The sequence below is a fragment of the Notechis scutatus genome, chromosome 4, assembly GCF_049901735.1.
Source record: "Notechis scutatus isolate UNSWTSFEM ecotype Mainland chromosome 4, rNotScu1.2, whole genome shotgun sequence".
Classification (NCBI taxonomy): domain Eukaryota; kingdom Metazoa; phylum Chordata; class Lepidosauria; order Squamata; family Elapidae; genus Notechis; species Notechis scutatus.
Window position 1 is genome coordinate 52461366 of NC_142012.1, and position 17929 is coordinate 52479294.

At 42.1% G+C, this 17929-nt stretch overlaps 1 protein-coding gene across 3 annotated transcripts; it reads right to left on the reverse strand.

The window, feature by feature from the left end:
• Nucleotides 1–567: 567 nt before the first annotated feature.
• On the reverse strand, nucleotides 568–17314 carry ITFG2 (integrin alpha FG-GAP repeat containing 2). Of its 3 annotated transcripts, none has more exons than XM_087963477.1 (12): nucleotides 17177–17314; nucleotides 13503–13598; nucleotides 11226–11267; nucleotides 9313–9487; nucleotides 8212–8351; nucleotides 6597–6745; nucleotides 5647–5741; nucleotides 4407–4460; nucleotides 3464–3555; nucleotides 2744–2861; nucleotides 2055–2228; nucleotides 568–1065 (listed from the first exon to the last, which is right to left on the reverse strand). In XM_087963477.1, the coding sequence occupies exons 1-12, from the start codon at nucleotides 17243–17245 to the stop codon at nucleotides 995–997; spliced, it is 1275 nt and encodes a 424-aa protein (XP_087819603.1). In that variant the 5' UTR covers nucleotides 17246–17314; the 3' UTR covers nucleotides 568–994. The 3 variants fall into 3 exon arrangements, with proteins under 3 accessions (XP_087819603.1, XP_087819602.1, XP_026545063.1); XM_087963476.1 differs by having other exon boundaries at nucleotides 2059–2228; nucleotides 17090–17314; XM_026689278.2 differs by having other exon boundaries at nucleotides 17090–17314.
• Nucleotides 17315–17929: the final 615 nt, after the last annotated feature.

Genomic DNA, 17929 nt, shown 5'->3' on the forward strand with positions numbered 1-17929 from the left:
ACAGAAGTTGCCTCCAGAAGTTGTGGGTGCTTCATCACTGGAGGTTTTTAAGAAGAGACTGGACAGTCAGTTATCTGAACTGGTATAGGTGGGATTTCCTGCTTGAGCAGGAGGGTTGGACTAGATGACCTACAAGGTTCCAACTCTGCTATTCTGTATTCTGAGTGCAGTGCAAGGTGCTGATCAGACTATGTTTATTGCTACTATTGGGATCAAGGGAAACAGAACCCAGAGAGCAAGTGGCTCCAGATGGCCCCAAACTGCTGAAGCTAGGTCAATCCTCTCCCGAGAGCCCTGCTTCTCCATCAACCCAATTTAGGGGCCTCCAGAATCCCCCCAAGTAGACCCCAAGCACCAGAGGTCCTAACCAACTGCTAAAGCACCTCCTGTATTCATCCTTCCCTGCGTGTGCCAAGCATCTCTGGCTTCTTCTGGAATAGGAGCAATAACTTGGAATAAGGGGAACGTTACAAATCGAATGAGGAGGCCTCTGTCCAGACTTTTCTTTACTGAAACTTTCCTTAAAAGCCCGTAACTAACAAGGGGAAGAAAATAAGTAACACAAGATTCATCCCAACGATATATTTACACATATACACGCAGACGTTTACATGCACAACCTTGCATTTTTCATCTAAGGAAAGAGGGAGATGATATAGTAGCAATAGCATTTAAAAAGACTTATATCGCTTCACAGCCCTCTTAAGCCGTTTTACAGAGTCAGCCTCTTCCCCCCCCCCAAAACAAACCCAATCTGGCTCCTCCTCTTCCTGACCTCAGAAGGAGGGAAGGCTGAGCCAACCTTGAGCCACTCAGTATCAAACTGCTGGCAGTGGGCAGAGTCAGCCTGCAATGCCACACTGTGCCACCAGGGCTCATAAATCTTCCGTTGTGAGCGTCTCGTTCCCGATGATGCACCTGCAGGACTGGAACAGAGTCCCAATGAGCATGCCCAGAGTACTGGAGATGGAAGTTTCTTCGTGGCCGAGACTATTTAAATTACTTTCTTGGAAAAGTATAAGGTCTTGTGAATCAGATCTTTGACAGCCGAAACGTCATCTTTGGCTATGAAAAAAGGGGAAGAGACACTGTTACTTAAGAGAGGCACTCTACATGGCACTGAGGAAAAGTACTGGTAGTCCTCAACTTACAACAATTCATTTAGTGACCATTCAAAGTTACAAAAAGGGACTTATGCCCGAGTTACAACCTTCGCAGCGTCCCCCAATGATTATGTGATCAACAGACGCCTGGCAACTGGCTCGTATTTATGACGGTCGCAGTGTCCCTGGGGTGATCCCCTTTTGTGGCCTTCTGACAAGCAAAGTTAATGAGGAAGTAGGATTCACTTAACATTACTAACTTAACTGCAGTGATTTGTGATAAGTGGCAACCTGTAATAACCATCTCTATGCACAAATAGGGAAGGTGAGATGGGGTGGGGGTGGATATAAGGTTTTTTTTTTTTTGCAATTTGCAGACTCCTTGTGGCTTCAGGTGAATAGATTCCCATCGATTTCTCCAGTGTATGGAAATCCATGCTCGGGATTAGTTCAGAAACCTAGTGGATCACTGCCCCAGGATGCCCCAGTGTTTCTCATTTTTAAAAAAAATTCAGAATCTTCACAATGCTTTAATCTGTCAAAAAATTATCTCGATAATTAGGAGTAACGTCTAAATAATGAAGGTGACAGTAAGATGGATGCCCAGGCATACTGAACTAAAGCAAAAAAATAAAATCAACAGAGTCCCTTTCTCCATCACAAATAATCCTGCCTTAAAAAAGATGGAAAGTTCAGCTGTTTTAAGGGGAATAAATAAAGATGGTCCAGGAAACCAGCCTCCAGGAAATGATGCCAGGATGTTGATACTCTTCGTTACAGCCGTGATGTCTGATGTTACAATCCTCGGGGCATCTCTGATAATAAGTGAAAAGATCCTATATCTTATCTCCCCACCCCACCCCCGAAGTCAGCTACTGGATAGTTGCTCGGTGAAACCCTAGTAAAAACCACAAAGAAACCTACTTTGGTAGAAACCACAAAGAAACCTACCTACATCCAGCCGAAGCATGAGTTCTCCGCATTCTAAATTATTTTCTAGCGTCTTCAGCAAATTGGTGGACTCCATCCTTTCTAACTGGATGTCCCAATAGATGTAGATCTTCTGGTTGAAACTGACGTAGACCAAGCAAGGGCTGTTATAGTCTCCTTTACAAGAATAGAAGCCTGGAGAGATTGTTAAAATTGTTAAAAGCAGAAGGGCCGCCAGAATTTGAGACCCCCCAAAAAATAAATATCTGATGACGAGGCCTGCCGAAATCCCTAAACAACTTTACAAATCCTGTGAGGCCACCAAGCAAATGTGTCATTTAATCTAGAAATATATATAGCTGGTCCACAGGAGCCGTCAAAACAAGGGGCGGCATCTCTATTCTGCAGAAGCGCAGCCCATTAGGAAAGAATCTGAGTGGGAAGAATCAATCTCCCATAATTCAACTGTACACAATGGCTGGCAGCTGCAAAGGCATTTTTTCCTCCTCCTGGAAAGGAATTTCTACGTAGGATGTAAAGTTTGGGGGGAAATGTCCCATTCCTTTATAATCAAGGGTAAATCTGTCTTCAGAATGCATGCTGCCCAAATCCTCAAAATCAACCGGAAGGGACCTTGGAAGTGGTCTAGTCCTGGGGAGGGGGCAGGTTGGCAGACCTGTGAGTTAGAAAACGGCCAGGGAGTCGCTCACCGGCACAGAAGGCGCTGACGTTTTCATCCACTTGGAACCTGGCCACTGTCCGGTTGTGATCGATGATGTACGTCTGTCCATCCCAAGCGCAAGCGATCACCTCCTCATAACCGTTTCCCTAAAAGGGAAGGAAACTTACTTAGAAAGAAGTTGCCTGTCAGAAAGGCAGCCATGCTCTCTCTCTCCTTTTCTCTCCCTCCCTGTCTTCTCTCTTTCTCCCTCCCTCCCTCCCTCCTCTATCTCCCTGTCTCTCTCTTCCTGTCTCTTTCTCTGTCCACGATACCCGAGTCGGGGAACGCAACAAAGGCAGCAAGAGAAGAATGTAAGAGGCTATAACATTTGTAAATCAGACTGTCTCAGCTGTTAAAAGAGAGCAGGGCAGGACTATAGTTTCAAAAAGACCAGGGGCCAGGCCAGGTGCAGGCGGGGAAATGAATAGAATTTTGATCTCCTGAGGGAGGCTGCATCGGTCGTAAGTGCGAAAAATGGTCATTCGTCACTTTTATCACGGATGTCACTTTGAATGGTTACTAAGTAAACTGTTGTAAGTCAAGGATTACCTACACAGAGGCATCGTTATCTCAAGAAAATGATACCTAGAACTTTACAAAGGCTTTTTTTTCTTCTGATTTCTCACTGAGAGATGGTTCCCTGACAGTCCTTCCGTGCCTGGATACACCTCGTTTGCCCCAAGTGCTGGTCAGCTAGGCACAAACTTACCGTGACGTCCAGTTTTTCCAGAGCAAAAAGTTGATGGTCCACTTGTACAGACCACAGCAGCTTGTCTGCTCCTTCCATGAGCTTCAGGGTTCCTGGAAGGGGGGGAAACCCCACCTTAATAGCGTTTCAACTATTAAGCTGTAGGGAGGGGGGAGAAGTGCAGCAGCTTGCAAAACTGAAAGTGCATTCCACAAATGTTTTCAAAGATAGTAACTAGATGACCTACGTTTCTGCCGTGCAAAATTCTAACTGGAGAGCCTGATCGATGACTCTGGGCTATGGACGTGTCCCGTTGGAGAATATGGATTACGATAAACCCAGGGGGTGGGGGGAAAACCAGGGTCAAGGGTGACAATGAATGATGTATCTCAGAGTCGGCTACACCCAGGCAGTGCTGGCATGTTAACTCCCAATAAATCCTTTTGAAGTTTTGGAAGTTTGGCTCGAGACTCATGATTTAAATGGGGTTAAGTGCCGGAATCCTGACACTTGAAGTGTTTCAACCCTTGGTAGGCTGCTATGGGAATGCCAAGAAGGGCAGATTATATAAATCAGGTGTCCCCCACCTGTGGACCATGGCCAGCTGTCACGCAGTGGCCTATTCGCAACCAGGCTGCGCAAGTGGAAAATGGGGGCGGGTGGTGGTGGCAGAAAACAAGAAATCGCGCACATGTAAAGCTTAGGCAAGTGAAGGGGAAAAAAATGGTCCTTATCTGCTACATTCATCTACGCGCATAATTCAACCGTTGTGGATTGGGAAAACATTTTATTTCTTCAGGAATACCCCATTTTTACTTTTAGCTTTGGGAAAGCGTAATATCGAGACGGTTTTGGTTTTAGAGACAACTGAATTGTGATTTTGGCACCAACAATTTGAAAAGCTTGGCTACAGCTGCATCTCTCTTCCTATCTCCATCCTCATTCCAAGAAAATCAAGACTTACCATCTAAAGTGCACAGTGCGAACAGACCCAGGCCTTTGTGCTCCTTTGAACAACCTGCAGAGAAAAAAAAAAATGCAAGAGGCAGGTTAGGAAAGTTAGCCCTTTACTGAGGGCATATGTAGCAGAGACAAATTCCCTGTGTGTGTGTGTCCAATCACAGCTGTCCAATAAGGAATTATTCTTATTCTACTCTACCCTACCCTACTCTAATGTACCCCGTTTGAAGAACCTTTTTCTGCTGCACTGTAATACAGACGTGTTTAGGTGTGTTTACAAAAAGACACATTTTATTCTTTTGTGATACGGAGCCACGCCATGACATGAAGGACTCCCAGGAATTGATTTTGGGCAAAGAAGCTAATAGCTAGAATGTGTTCACACAAGCGCAACAAAACATATGGAATAGATCAGGAAAACATATGAAATAGCAAGCAAAAATTTCCCATTCTATTTTATTCTATTCTACTCTACTCTGCTCTGCTCTACTCTACTCTACTCTACTCTATTCCTTATTCTATTCTATTCCATATTCCTTTATTCTATTCTATTTTTTGATATTATTCTATTCTGTTCTATTCTGTTCTATTCTATTCTATTCTATTCTATTCTATTCTATTCTATTCTATTCTATTCTATTCTATTCTATTCTATTCTATTCTATTCTATTCTATTCTATTCTATTCTATTCTATTCTATTCTATTCTACTCTACTCTACTCTACTCTATTCTATTCACTGTGCATTCTGATATTCTATTCTATATTCTGATATTCCATTCCAATTTTTAGAACATATAGTCCTCAATTTATAACTGTTCATTTAACCACAGCAAAATTGCAATGGCCTCAGGAAATAAGTGCAAGCACTTAGGACTGTCCCACCAGCAGCATAGTCACACGATCACTGCTCAATGGCTTGGCAGCTGGGTCTCCTCCTATGGTCCATGGTCACAATTTGCAACCTCTTTTTGTCAGCAAGGCAAGTGCATCCCTGCTTGTGCTACTGCGTTCTGGAGTAGCTGAAATTATTGAGGGGTCTTCTAAGGGCTGGTCATTTGGTCACAGCTGGCTGGAGAATCCTGGGAGTTGAGGTCCACAGGTCTTAAAGTCGCCAAGTGTGGGGGCCAACTCTAGTCTAAGCCATGGAGAGATTAAGCTTTTGCGTTTCATCTTGCTGGAAATCCAGTATATTTTCTAAAAAAAAAAAAAAATTCCCCAAAGACTCGAACATCTATCACTTACCTCTGCCAATGGTTCCAATCAGATGAGTGGAAACATTCTTGTTGTGAATTCTACCTGATGTCTGATGATGAACCACATCCCGGATGGGGCCTTCCCTAAAGAGTAGTAAAGAAATGCAGAAGGTCAAACGGGACAACAGGATTATCCTGTCGTTTGGTAGAAAGAGAATGTTCTGACCCGGCTCCCAAATACGACAAACACTCTGTAGTTAAATCAAGAATTCCTTTATTAGAAGCGCCAGCAGCCCCGGCAAAGTCTCTCTCCCACAGCAGGCTAACAAGCCTACCACATCTATTCGTCTCCACCCCCTGCCTTTTATCCCCAGAACTAGGGTGGGGCCTCGCTAGCAGCAGTGGCTCTTCCCTCCCAAGGACCGGCCTATAGATTTCCACTGCTCTCCTCTCTCTGCCTTCTGCATATCCATGCGTCAGGCACTGGACCCAGCTGTTCCTCTTCTTCTTCATCAGCCACCTCCAAATCTGGGGGCTGCTGACTCTCCATCTGAGGGCTGATGGCCTCCCTCTCTCTGCCAGCTCCATTCCCTCTTCCCCCTCGGAGCTCTCAGGTTGCCTTGATGCTGATCCTGGCTGCCACACCTCCTCTGGACTTCTGGGGGCCAGCGGCCGACAGGCCACAACAGAGAATGGCTTTTTTTAAGACCCAACGCTGAGAGTTTGGAGGGTAGACATTCTCGCTCGGGCGGTTGGCATCCCCTTTAAAAGAAGCCACCCATCGTCCTGGCTTGCTTCAGTGGAGGGTGCACCGACAGCACTGCCGCAAGTCTCGATTTGGAGGAGCGTGAGAATAAAATGCCCGCCGCGGGAAACGGCGACACAGGAGTACATCCGGGAAGAGCAAAGTGACCTTTGGGCTGCCCAACCACCACAAGAGGTTGCTAACCGGCTGGGTCTCACTAGGCATTGTCCCTCGGGGATTCTGGGCTACCTCACCTGCTAGATGCAGAACCGTTCCCGGTCTCTATGGGAGGCTGCTCCTCTTGCTTCCAGTTGCAGAGCAAGACCGCATATCCACAGCCTGGCTGGGACACCATCATCTGAGGAGAGCCATCGGCCCCTGAGTTCACAGAGAGGCTATCCACCTGTCCTCACCAAGGAAAAGAATCAAAGGCTCATCGTCACCTCAGAGAACGTCCATTACAGCTATCACCACTATTGACCCATGCCCTGCACTTTAGTCCTTCCTTCCTTCCTTCCATTTTTCCTCCTCCCTATCTTTTCCTCCTTTCCCTCCCTTCCTTCCTCTCTCCCTAACTTTTCCTTCCCCTATCTATTTCGTTGTCCATTTCTCCTTCCTTTAGTTTTCCTTTTCCTTCTTTCTCTTCCTATCTTTTCCTTCATCCCTTCTATTTTTCCTTCCGTTTTCTTCTCTCATTCCCATCTCCTTCCTTCCTTCCCTTTTCCCTCCTTCCTATTTTTCCTTCCTTCCTCTCTAACTTTTCCTTCCTTTATTATGGTTCCATTTTTCTTTTATTTTTCCTCCTTCCAGTTTTTCCTTCTTTCTCATCCTCTTTTTCCTCATTCATTTTATTTTGCCTCCTCCTTATCTTTTTCTTCTTTCCCATTCCCATCTCCTTCCTTCCTTCCCTCCCTCCCTCTTTTTCCCTTTCTTCTCCTGAACCCTCATTGTGGCAGGGGTTAATTTTTCTTCCTTTTCCTTGATGGTTCTATGTCTTTGATATCGGCTGCCACAAAGAAGAGGGGGTCAAGTTATTTCCCATAGCGTCAGAGGGCAGGATAAGAAACAATGGTTGGAATTGAGATTCAACTTGGAAATAAGGATACATTTTCTGACAGTGAGAACAATCAACCCTTCGGAAATTGTGGGAGCTTCATCCCTGGAGGCTTTCAAGAAGAGACTGGACTGCCATCTATCAGGAATGGTAAAGGGAGGAAGCTAGACTAGACAGACTTCCTTTCCAGCTCTATTCTGAATCAAATCATTTATACCTCCTGCGTGTCTTCCTCTCTGTCTAAAGGTTAGGAATTTTTTTCAACTCTCTGTTCCATTCTCTGGATTTATTGATTTATGAAACTATCATCATCCTCTTTTAACGACCCCATAATCCCTTGTGGGGTGGAGTCTGGGCAACTGAATGGAGCTAGCAGAGTGTTTCCTGGCTAGGCACCCTTCCTGTCCCCGATGCGGTGTTTTCGTTCAGCAGATATTTACTATATTGTGCCCAGAGGGAGAAATATCTACCTAGGATTGAACTCACATACCTAGAGAATCATCATCATCATCTTCTAATGACCCCATAATCCCTTGCAGGATGGAGTCTGGGCAACTGAATGCAGATAAATGTTTACTGATTGGATGGGTAACTGAACAGAGGTGAGTATTTCCTGGCCAGATGCCTTTCCTGACGCCAATGCAGAGGTTTTTTTTCCCAGCAGATATTTACTATATTGTGCCCAGAGAGGAATATCTGCCTCTACCTAGGATCGAACTCACAGCCTCCTGATTGTGAGGCGAGAGCTCCACCTCTAGGCCACCACGCCACTATTGGTGAAACTTCTATGCTGTCATTCTATCCTCGTGTCCTACCTGTCCTTCCAGCAGCCATTTTTTCAGCAGCACCAGTTGTCCAGAGAGACTATCGGAACCCTCGGGCGAGTCCTCCCAGCGGAAGGCTCGCACCACGCGGTCAGTGTAGCCTATCACCAGTTCATTTCTTCCATCTCCATCTGCGGAGAACGCAAAGCAGACTCACGCACTTGTGTCGTGGAAGAACCAATTGTAGAAAATCAAGGAGAAAGAAAAGGAATCCCTCTCGTTTGTTCCAAAATATCATACAATGGGCCCTCCCATAATCAATTCTTTTTAAATCAATGGCCTAGGACATTTACTTATTTCCAAAAGCTTAATATAAGACAGAACGAAAAATAAATATCTTTTTTTGCAATAAAAGGAAATGATTTCTGAAGCTGATATGCTTAATTCTGTTCTAATGATTCAAATTAATTCTCAAGGCAATTAAACTGTGCTTTAATTTCTTTAAAAGTCAATTAAAAGCTATGTTGCTAAACTATAATTTGTAGATTTTGTTCCACTGGTTAAGATTTTAGTTTCATTTTTTCAAAGAGGAAGGAGAAGAAGGGAGGGAAAGACAATAAAAAGAAGAGGAAGAAAAGAAAGAAGAAAAGGGAGTAGGAGGGAGAAGAGGAAGAGAAGAAAGAAGAAAAAGGAGAAGAAAAAAGAAATGAGAAGAAAAAGAAAAGAGGAAAAGGAGATTTTATTCCATTTCTACTTATCCTCGTGATTACTATTAATCTTCTCATCACTCCTTATTGCCAATCCCCTCCCACTTGTGACTGTATGACACTTTGTCGCTTGTATCCTAATGATTTATAGTGACTGTTTCCTAGTATGATTTGATTGCTGATTGTACCCTATGACTATTATTAAATGTTGTACCTTATGATTCTTGACAATTGATGAATGTATCTTTTCTTTTATGTATACTGAAAGCATTTGCACCAAGACAAATTCCTTGTGTGTCCAATCAGACGTGGCCAATAAAGAATTCTGTTCTGTTCTGTTCTGTTCTATTCTATTCTACGAACCTGCGTTGCTTTTCCCACATACCTATGCTCGATCCTTACGCTTTGAAAAGCTGCTTCTGTTTCAAAGGGACCTCCCACTCACCGATATCATCAATCAGCATAACTTTGGTGTTGGCTGGTATGTGCTGCTTAAATGCCAGCTTTGGATCATCTGGGTTGAGGAGCTCGTGGTGGCCCAGCGCATCCCCGTGCTTTGAGGGAGGCGTGAGGTCAAAGAGATGAAACCAACCTTCGGCACTCACCGCGACAACCAAATTCTGGCAAAGGAAAGCCTGAATTAAGTAAGGAGTAGCCAGCTGGGCGAATAAGTGGAGCTTTTAGTTCACAAAGCTGTCAGAGCGTTTGCAGCGTGACTACTATTACGAGACCATCCAGAGCAAAACACAGCACACAAGAGACTTAGACATTTAACAGTGGTTTATATACAAGACATACAGAAATATGTGGTAGGCAAAATACCTGACAAGCAGTCAGCCTTTTTAACTCTACACAGAGAACTCTGCAATGGATACTGGACACAAGGAGAGAGGAAACACCCTCTAATTGCTGCCTTATATAACACCTCTTAAAGGGGTAGAACAGATCCTCAGTCTTAAAGAGGCAGTACCAATGGTGATTCATCTTCATTGCATCAGCCTTATATTGCAAAAAAACACTTCTAGACTCCATTTGTTTTTCATATTATCCTGATTCTGCAGTAACAAATCCACCCAGTAGCCGTAATTGGTGCCGTCATAAAGGTTCTTGTGATGGCAGTTATGATTTCATTGGCTTAGGTGGCTGAGCCACGAAGAATGCTTATGGTAGTTTTGAAACCCTTTGCAAAATACGGGAGTAACCCAAAAGTCTGGAGGAGGCTCTGGGATGGATCACAGAACATCCATTTATAACTTAGTTGCTTAGGATCCCTCCCAAGTTTTTAAAACACGGTCCACAATCAACCTGATGGAAATTATACAGGTGAGAAAAAGCCAAGAAATATTGGAGCAGATTCACATCTTTAATACCGAAGATTCTCAAAAGTAAATATAAAAATAAATCCGGAAATTTTCTTTTTGGGTTTAATGGAAAAAGATTTGGGGAAAAAAAAAAAGATTTGGAACTTTGATGTTACATTATGTTGACGGCAGCAAGATTATTTTATGCCCAAAAATGGAAGGAGGCTTTGACTCCCACAGCGGACGAAGGGCTGCAAAAACAGATGGGAGTTAGCAGAGAGGGCTAAATTGACTGCTTTGATGAAAGAAAAAAACACTATTATCTTTGTTTCTATTTGGAAACAAATATTCTGGACTTTGTGCTCGAGGTGAAAAAAAAAACACAACAACTTGGATTTTGGGTTTTACCGATGAGACAGGTTTGTTGTTCTAGAAATGGCTAGTTTATACTATTATGTAAAAGTAAAACATTGAAGGTTTAATGCTATTTTCTTATTCTACGGCATTAAAGGAAGTTGGAACTCAACGCCTTTTCTTTCTTTTTCCAACTTTCCCTACATTTTTCCTTTCCCTCTCCTTCCATTATTTTCCTATTGTTTTCTTTTGTATTTTATATTATAAAGTAATAATTATAAAAAAAGGAAATTATGCCATTCTGCTTAAGCTTCTGTATGGCCTATTCCTAACCTAAGATCAGAAACACCTCTGAAGAATATCTGCTCTGTTTCCAAAGAAGCCATCAGTCAAAATGAGCTTCCCTTGTTTCCCTCCTCTAGAACAAGCAAAGTTTTAAGTTTTCTAGAGCAGCATGACAATTTCCTAAGGTGTCCCAAAGGCAACCTCAGCTAGATGCAACCATGATTAAAATTGGAGGCCAACCGTTAAAACAACTTTTAACGATGGAATCAAAAGATGTCTTCGCATATTATTACCTTGTTCCTCTCCCTCAGCTGGAAAGGGAAGTTGGAAGTGTTTGATACTCTGCTACATAGCACAAAGACATATGTATACACACAAAGAATTAGGAGGATGTTTTTTTTATTTTAAAAGCAGATACCTTCTTCTTATTGCAGACGTCTCCAACGCCAACGCAGGTGAGCTGAAAAAGGAAAGCATTAGTTTGATTTGCAGGCATGGTCCCCCTTCCAAAAAACATAAAGAGCAACAGGAAAACAAGGATAAAGAAGAAGTTACGCGAATCAATACAGTGTGTGTGTGTGTGTGTGTGTGTGTGTGCGCGTGCACACACACACACACAAAGAAACCAGGAGTATTGCTGGTAAAAGCCATACAGGTGAGCCTAGAAGGACAGGCCTCAAAATAAGCCCAAAATCTTTACAGCAGAATTGTTCTCCAGTTTGTAAACATTAGTCCTCTTCAGTTTGGCAATTCCAATTCCCAACAGGGTGGATAAAAATCATGGTTTTTTTAAAAAAATTGGATTTTTAAATATTTAAATTGAATTTCTTTTATTTAAATCAGATTTTTTTATTGTTATCAAATTTATTTCAATAAAATGCTTTTGGAGTTAAAAATCTATCTATACTTTTCTATTTAAGATACATTAATAATTTTAGTTTATTCAACATGAAATGGAGCTTAGTTATGTAGCACGAGGCTGTATATCCTGCAATATTTACATTTTTGGTCAACTCAATTCCATGAATCCAAGTTCTGTAAGCCGAGATACTGCATTGATGATGCATTCACACAATTTTACAATAACCGTGAAATAAATCATGAAACAAAGTTCAGGAACATTCCTTTATCCCATTGTTTTGCAAATCTATGTATACTACAGACTGTTTGATTGGAGTGAAATGCATTTGTACCACCAGGCTCTGTAGAGTTGTAATTGCAGGAATGTTCCAATCTCGGATGGCAAACCTCAGATAAAGAATGTTTCCAAGCAAGTACAACTCAGGCAAACAAAGTCACTAATCTATGGATAAAGGAGGATTAGAGAGGGGAAGTAAACATATGTTAGACTTTAACTAGAGATAATTAATTGTATGGATTACTGTACTAAACAGTAACGAAAGTTAAGCAGTAACCAAAGTTAACCAATGATGGAGGATAACTAAAAATGTATATAAATGCAAGACTATACTCCAATAAAGATCATCATGATTCAGTTGTTCATGATCAAACAACTCGACTGCCTCGTCATTACAACAAGGCTCTAAGTGTGAGGAGGAAGGGCAAGCAGTAAAAATGAAAGCAAAACCTTCTAAGCAGCTTACAAATCTATCTAAAAGCGAAAGACCACTCACGCATCATCACAAAATCTCCAGAACCGTAAAGCCTGCAAATTGAAATTTGGCCCCTATGTTCCTCTCGGCTTCTAGGTGCTCACTAAGAAATGGTTTCTCGAAATGACTGTCAGAGCATTAGTATTTTGTTTATTATTATTATTATTATTATTATTATTATTATTATTATTATTATTATTATTATTATTATTATTGTTGTTGTTGTTAGGCTCTGATACTAAGGAGTTCTACTCCCCCTCCACACCCGAAAAGAAGTCTGTTCCAGATGCAAAACACAAGCAGAGGAGTTTCAGTTTCAGTCTTAATTTCACAGCATCAAGCAGCTTTAGTACAGAACAGTTGAGCTAAGCCATGCCCAGGCTTCCTTGCTGTCTCCTTGCTCACACAGCAACTACTGTTTCAGTTTCCAAACAGCCCCCAACTCTCACACTGACAGGACCGCTAGCCAGATGAATACCGATGGATGCTGGTAGGCAGAGGCACAATTTTTTCCTCCTTATTTTCCTCCCCAAAAACTAAGCCTGACCACACAGTTTCCTAGAGAAACACGGGTATCCAGCTAGTATATTATTAAAGAGCACCGGTCATTTCAGATCCACCATGGCAGCGCCTGTTAGCGGGCATCCACTCAACCTGCTGCCCGCCACGTCCCTCACCTGCTGCATCCCCAGCTGTCCCATTAATGTGAATGAGACTGTCGGTGAGTCAACAGCGGGTCATAGGAGGAGCCGCTGAGGGACAGAGATGACAGTTGCTCTTTAAAAATTATGATTTAAATTGAGTCAATTTCAACCAAGCCTTTTTACTAGGGATCTAAACCCACTTGATTCAGATTCAGACCACCCTGATTCTCAACAACGGTAGCCAGCATCCTTTTCATCACGATGCCACAGACAGAGCCGTGCTGAAAAATTAGCTCCCTCTGGTGTCCTTTCCCCCTCCGCCCCCTCGCACTGCTATTTCTGTTTCTTCTTCATGGTTAGGAAGTGGCATTATCTTCTGAAAAATGCCTTTTTTCCCCTCCCTTCCCTGTCACATCTTTAGATTTCGCTTCTACTCACCATTCCTTGACAGGAGCGCACAGTCCAAGGTTGACTTTCATCATTCTTGTATACAAACAGTTTTCCATTGGTGTCTCCTACCACTAGTTCGTTCAGCTGGAGAGAGAGAGAGAGAGAGAGAGAGAGAGAGAGAGGGAGGGAGGGAGGGAGGGAGGGAGGGAGGGAGAGAAAGAAAGAAAGAAAACATTAATAAAATGTCCTTTTTTAATTTGATTTTTTAACATTTTTAATTCAAATTTTAATTCAATTGTTTTTAAATTCTTCAGCTCCCCTTCATTTTTTCTCAATTAACAAATCTCCAATTATGTTTAATTGAATTAGCTACAATGCCTTTAACAGCAGCTGATCTGACATGAAGTAGATTAAATAAACATGATAAAAAGGAGTTACAAGATACCAGAGAAGCATGAAAGATTCACCAAACGGTTAATAAGAGTTGAAATTCTAAAAAGAACAAGAGATGATGGATAGATATATAATATTTTTAACGTGGTTGTTTTATGAAGTGTTAGAAAAAGAAGTAGAAAGTAGAAAATAGTATTATGTATACTGAAATATAATGGAACATATTATAATTATTCTATATACACAAATGAAAGATTATGATTATGTGTATTTAAATGGTACACTATTAACATTGACAAATTCACCATCAGTCAATTGCAAAAGGCAGCTTTACTGCGAAGAGCTTACATCCTCCAATGGCACATTGGGGAGGACTCAGTAGGTGGATAAAATGCCAAACACAGTTTAAACATCTGGTTGACTGTGCAATTGATAATAAAAAGTCAGGATCTCTATTGTAAACTTGAAAAGCTAATTTATACCAATCAAATTTTAAGTTTGATCAATTTGATGCTGGGATAGCCCCATTAAAACCCCTGTAAACAAGAAAAGGCTTTTATTTTTCTGACTCAGAGGTGCTTATTCATACAATGCCCAGAATCCCACTGGGAGGGAGATGGCAATTCCTCTATGTGATATAGATGCTAGATAGAAATAGATGATACAGAGATAGATGATATCAATAGATAACAGAAATAGATGATATAGTTTATATATAAATATTGAAAGATTCTAGAGATAGATAGTAATACATATACAAAGATAGAGGATAGAGAGAAAAATAGATATTGATAGTTGATGTAGAAAGATCTAGAGATACATACATACATACATACATTTATATATGTATGTAAAGACATGATATTGATAGTTGATATATACACTGCTCAAAAAAATAAATAAAGGGAACACTTAAACAACACAATGTAACTCCCAAGTCAATCACACTTCTGTGGAATCAAACTGTCCACTTAGGTAGCAACACTGATTGACAATCAATTCCACATGCTGTTGTGTAAATGGAATAGACAACAGGTGGAAAGCATAGGCAGTTAGCAAGACATCCCCAATAAAGGAGTGGTTCTGCAGGTGGTGACCACAGACCACTTCTCAGTTCCTATGCTTTCTGGCTGATGGTTTGATCACTTTTGAATGCTGGCGGTGCTTTCACTCTAGTGGTAGCATGAGACGGAGTCTACAACCCACACAAGTGGCTCAGGTAGTGCAGCAGCTCATCCAGGATGGCACATCAATGTGAGCTGTGGCAAGAAGGTTTGCTGTGTCTGTCAGCGTAGTGTCCAGAGCATGGAGGCGCTACCAGGAGAAAGGCCAGTACATCAGGAGACGTGGAGGAGTCCATAGGAGGGCAACAACCCAGCATCACGACCGCTATCTCCGCCTTTGTACAAGGAGGGACAGGAGGAGCACTGCCAGAGCCCTGCAAAATGACCTCCAGCGGGCCACAAATGTGCATGTGGCTGCTCAAACAGTCAGAAACAGACTCCATGAGGGTGGTATGAGTGCCCGACGTCCACAGGTGGCGGTTGTGCTTGCAGCCAACCCCGTGCAGGATGTTTGGCATTTGCCAGAGAACACCAAGATTGGCAAATTTGCCACTGGCACCCTGTGCTCTTCACAGATGAAAGCAGGTTCACACTTAGCACCTGTGACAGACGTGACAGGGTCTGGAGATGCCGTGGAGAACGTTCTGCTGCTTGCAACATCCTCCAGCATAACCGGTTTGGCAGTGTGTCAGTAATGATGTGGGATGGCATTTCTTTAGGGGGCCGCACAGCCCTCCATGTGCTCACCAGAGGTAGCCTGACTGCCATTAGGTACCGAGATGAGATCCTCAGACCCCTTGTGAGACCATATGCTGGTGCGGTTGGCCCTGGGTTCCTCCTAATGCAAGACAATGCTAGACCTCATGTGGCTGGAGTGTGTCAGCAGTTCCTGCAAGACGAAGGCATTGATGCTATGGATTGGCCCACCCTTTCCCCAGACCTGAATCCAATTGAGCACATCTGGGACATCATGCCTCACTCCATCCTCCATTGCACCACAGACTGTCCAAGAGTTGGGGGATGCTTTAGTCCAGGTGTGGGAGGAGATCCCTCAGGAGACCATCCGCCACCTCATCAGGAGCATGCCCAGGCGTTGTAGGGAGGTCATACAGGCACATGGAGGCCACACACACTACTAAGCCTCATTTTGACTTGTTTTAAGGACATTACATCAAAGTTGGATCAGCCTGTAGTGTTTTTTTTTCTTTAATTTTGAGTGTAACTCCAAATCCAGACCTCCATGGGTTGCTAAATTTGATTTCCATTGATAATTTTTGTGTGAGTTTGTTGTCAGCACATTCAACTATGTAATGAACAAAGTATTTAATAAGAATATTTCATTCATTCAGATCTAGGATATCTTATTTTTGTGTTCCCTTTATTTTTTTGAGCAGTGTAGAAAGATTCTAGAGATCTAGATATTGATATATAAAGATAGATAATAGATATTAGTTGATATATAAAGATTCTAGAGATCTACTGATATTTATATAAAGATATAGAAATAGATATTAATTGTTGATATATAGAGAGATCTAGATATTGATAAAGATGATAGACAATAGACATTAATATCTAAATTTAGATGTCATATATATTATATATTATATAGATACTGATATATAAAGATATAGAAATAGTGATATTGATAGTTAATATATATATATATATATATATATATATATATATATATATATATATATATATATATATATATATATATATATATATGATTAGAGATCTAGATATTGATATAAAAAGATGACATAAGATTAGTTGATATATAAAGATTCTAGAGATCTAGATAATATTTATATAAAGATATAGAAATAGATATTGATAGTTGATATATATATATAGAAAGAGTACAGATCTAGATATGTAAAGATGATAGATAATAGATATTAGTGCGTGTATATACATACATACATACATGCGTACATACATATATAATGATTCTAGAGATCTAGATACTGAGAGATAGATGATATTGATAGCTGATATATAGATGACACTGATAGGTAATATATAAAGGCAGAGGGTAGATGGAAATATTGATGCGGTGGATGAACTACAAAAATAGATATCCAGAGACAGACGATAGAGAGACAGAGGATAGAGAGACCGGCCAAAGCCTCTACTTGCCCCCCTCTGCTCCCCTCCCCCCCGGGGACCCACCGCGTCGTTGTCGGCGTCGCCCAGGGAGACGGCGCGCGGGAAGAGGCTTCCGCCGAAGTCGAGAGCCACCCGGCGGACGTAGCTCACCGAGCGCATGGCCGCTCTAGCGCCGGCGGCTCTCGCCGGCTGCGGCGGAACTTCCGGTTCCTGCGCCATTTTCCTCCCCTCCCCGGAAGTATACCACGGGAAAGAGCCGCGCGTTGCCTGAACGGGCTCACGCTTGCCCCCTGCCGGCGAGGAAGGGGAGGCGCTCGCAGGAGAGACAGCCAAAGTTGCCAAATGAACAAACTGGAATAACATTTGGGAGACAATGAAAGCTGTCAATCACTACCAACCCTGATTGGCAGGTGGCACCCTTCATGGTAGGCAGTCCAGGCAGTCCTCGACTTAACGGCCCCAATGGAGCCCAACGTTTCAAAGTTGGATCAGCCTGTAGCCTTCTCTGGAAGAAGCAGCCGCGGAATTTAAGACATGCAGCGAGTATTATTTCCGCACAATATTGGGGAAAAAATGGAAGATACACCGCGAGATGAAGAAATAGTGAAGGAGATACTAGACGGTGCAGAAATGGATAAGACTGACACTGAAAATGAAACAGAACAGAGCGTGCAGGATGCTACCCAACATGGAATTTATTTTAGCAACGGCTGCAAAAAAAGGATGGAGATTTAAGAATAATTCATATTGTTAAGTAAATGAAATACCCAGACAACATGCTGTTTATTAAGCACTAAGAAATGCATTTAATATAAAACCAATAAAATAATACTTAATAATAATTTTAAACAATGAAACTGAAGAATTTAATCTTCATCATAACCAAAAGGTCCAAAATATTTT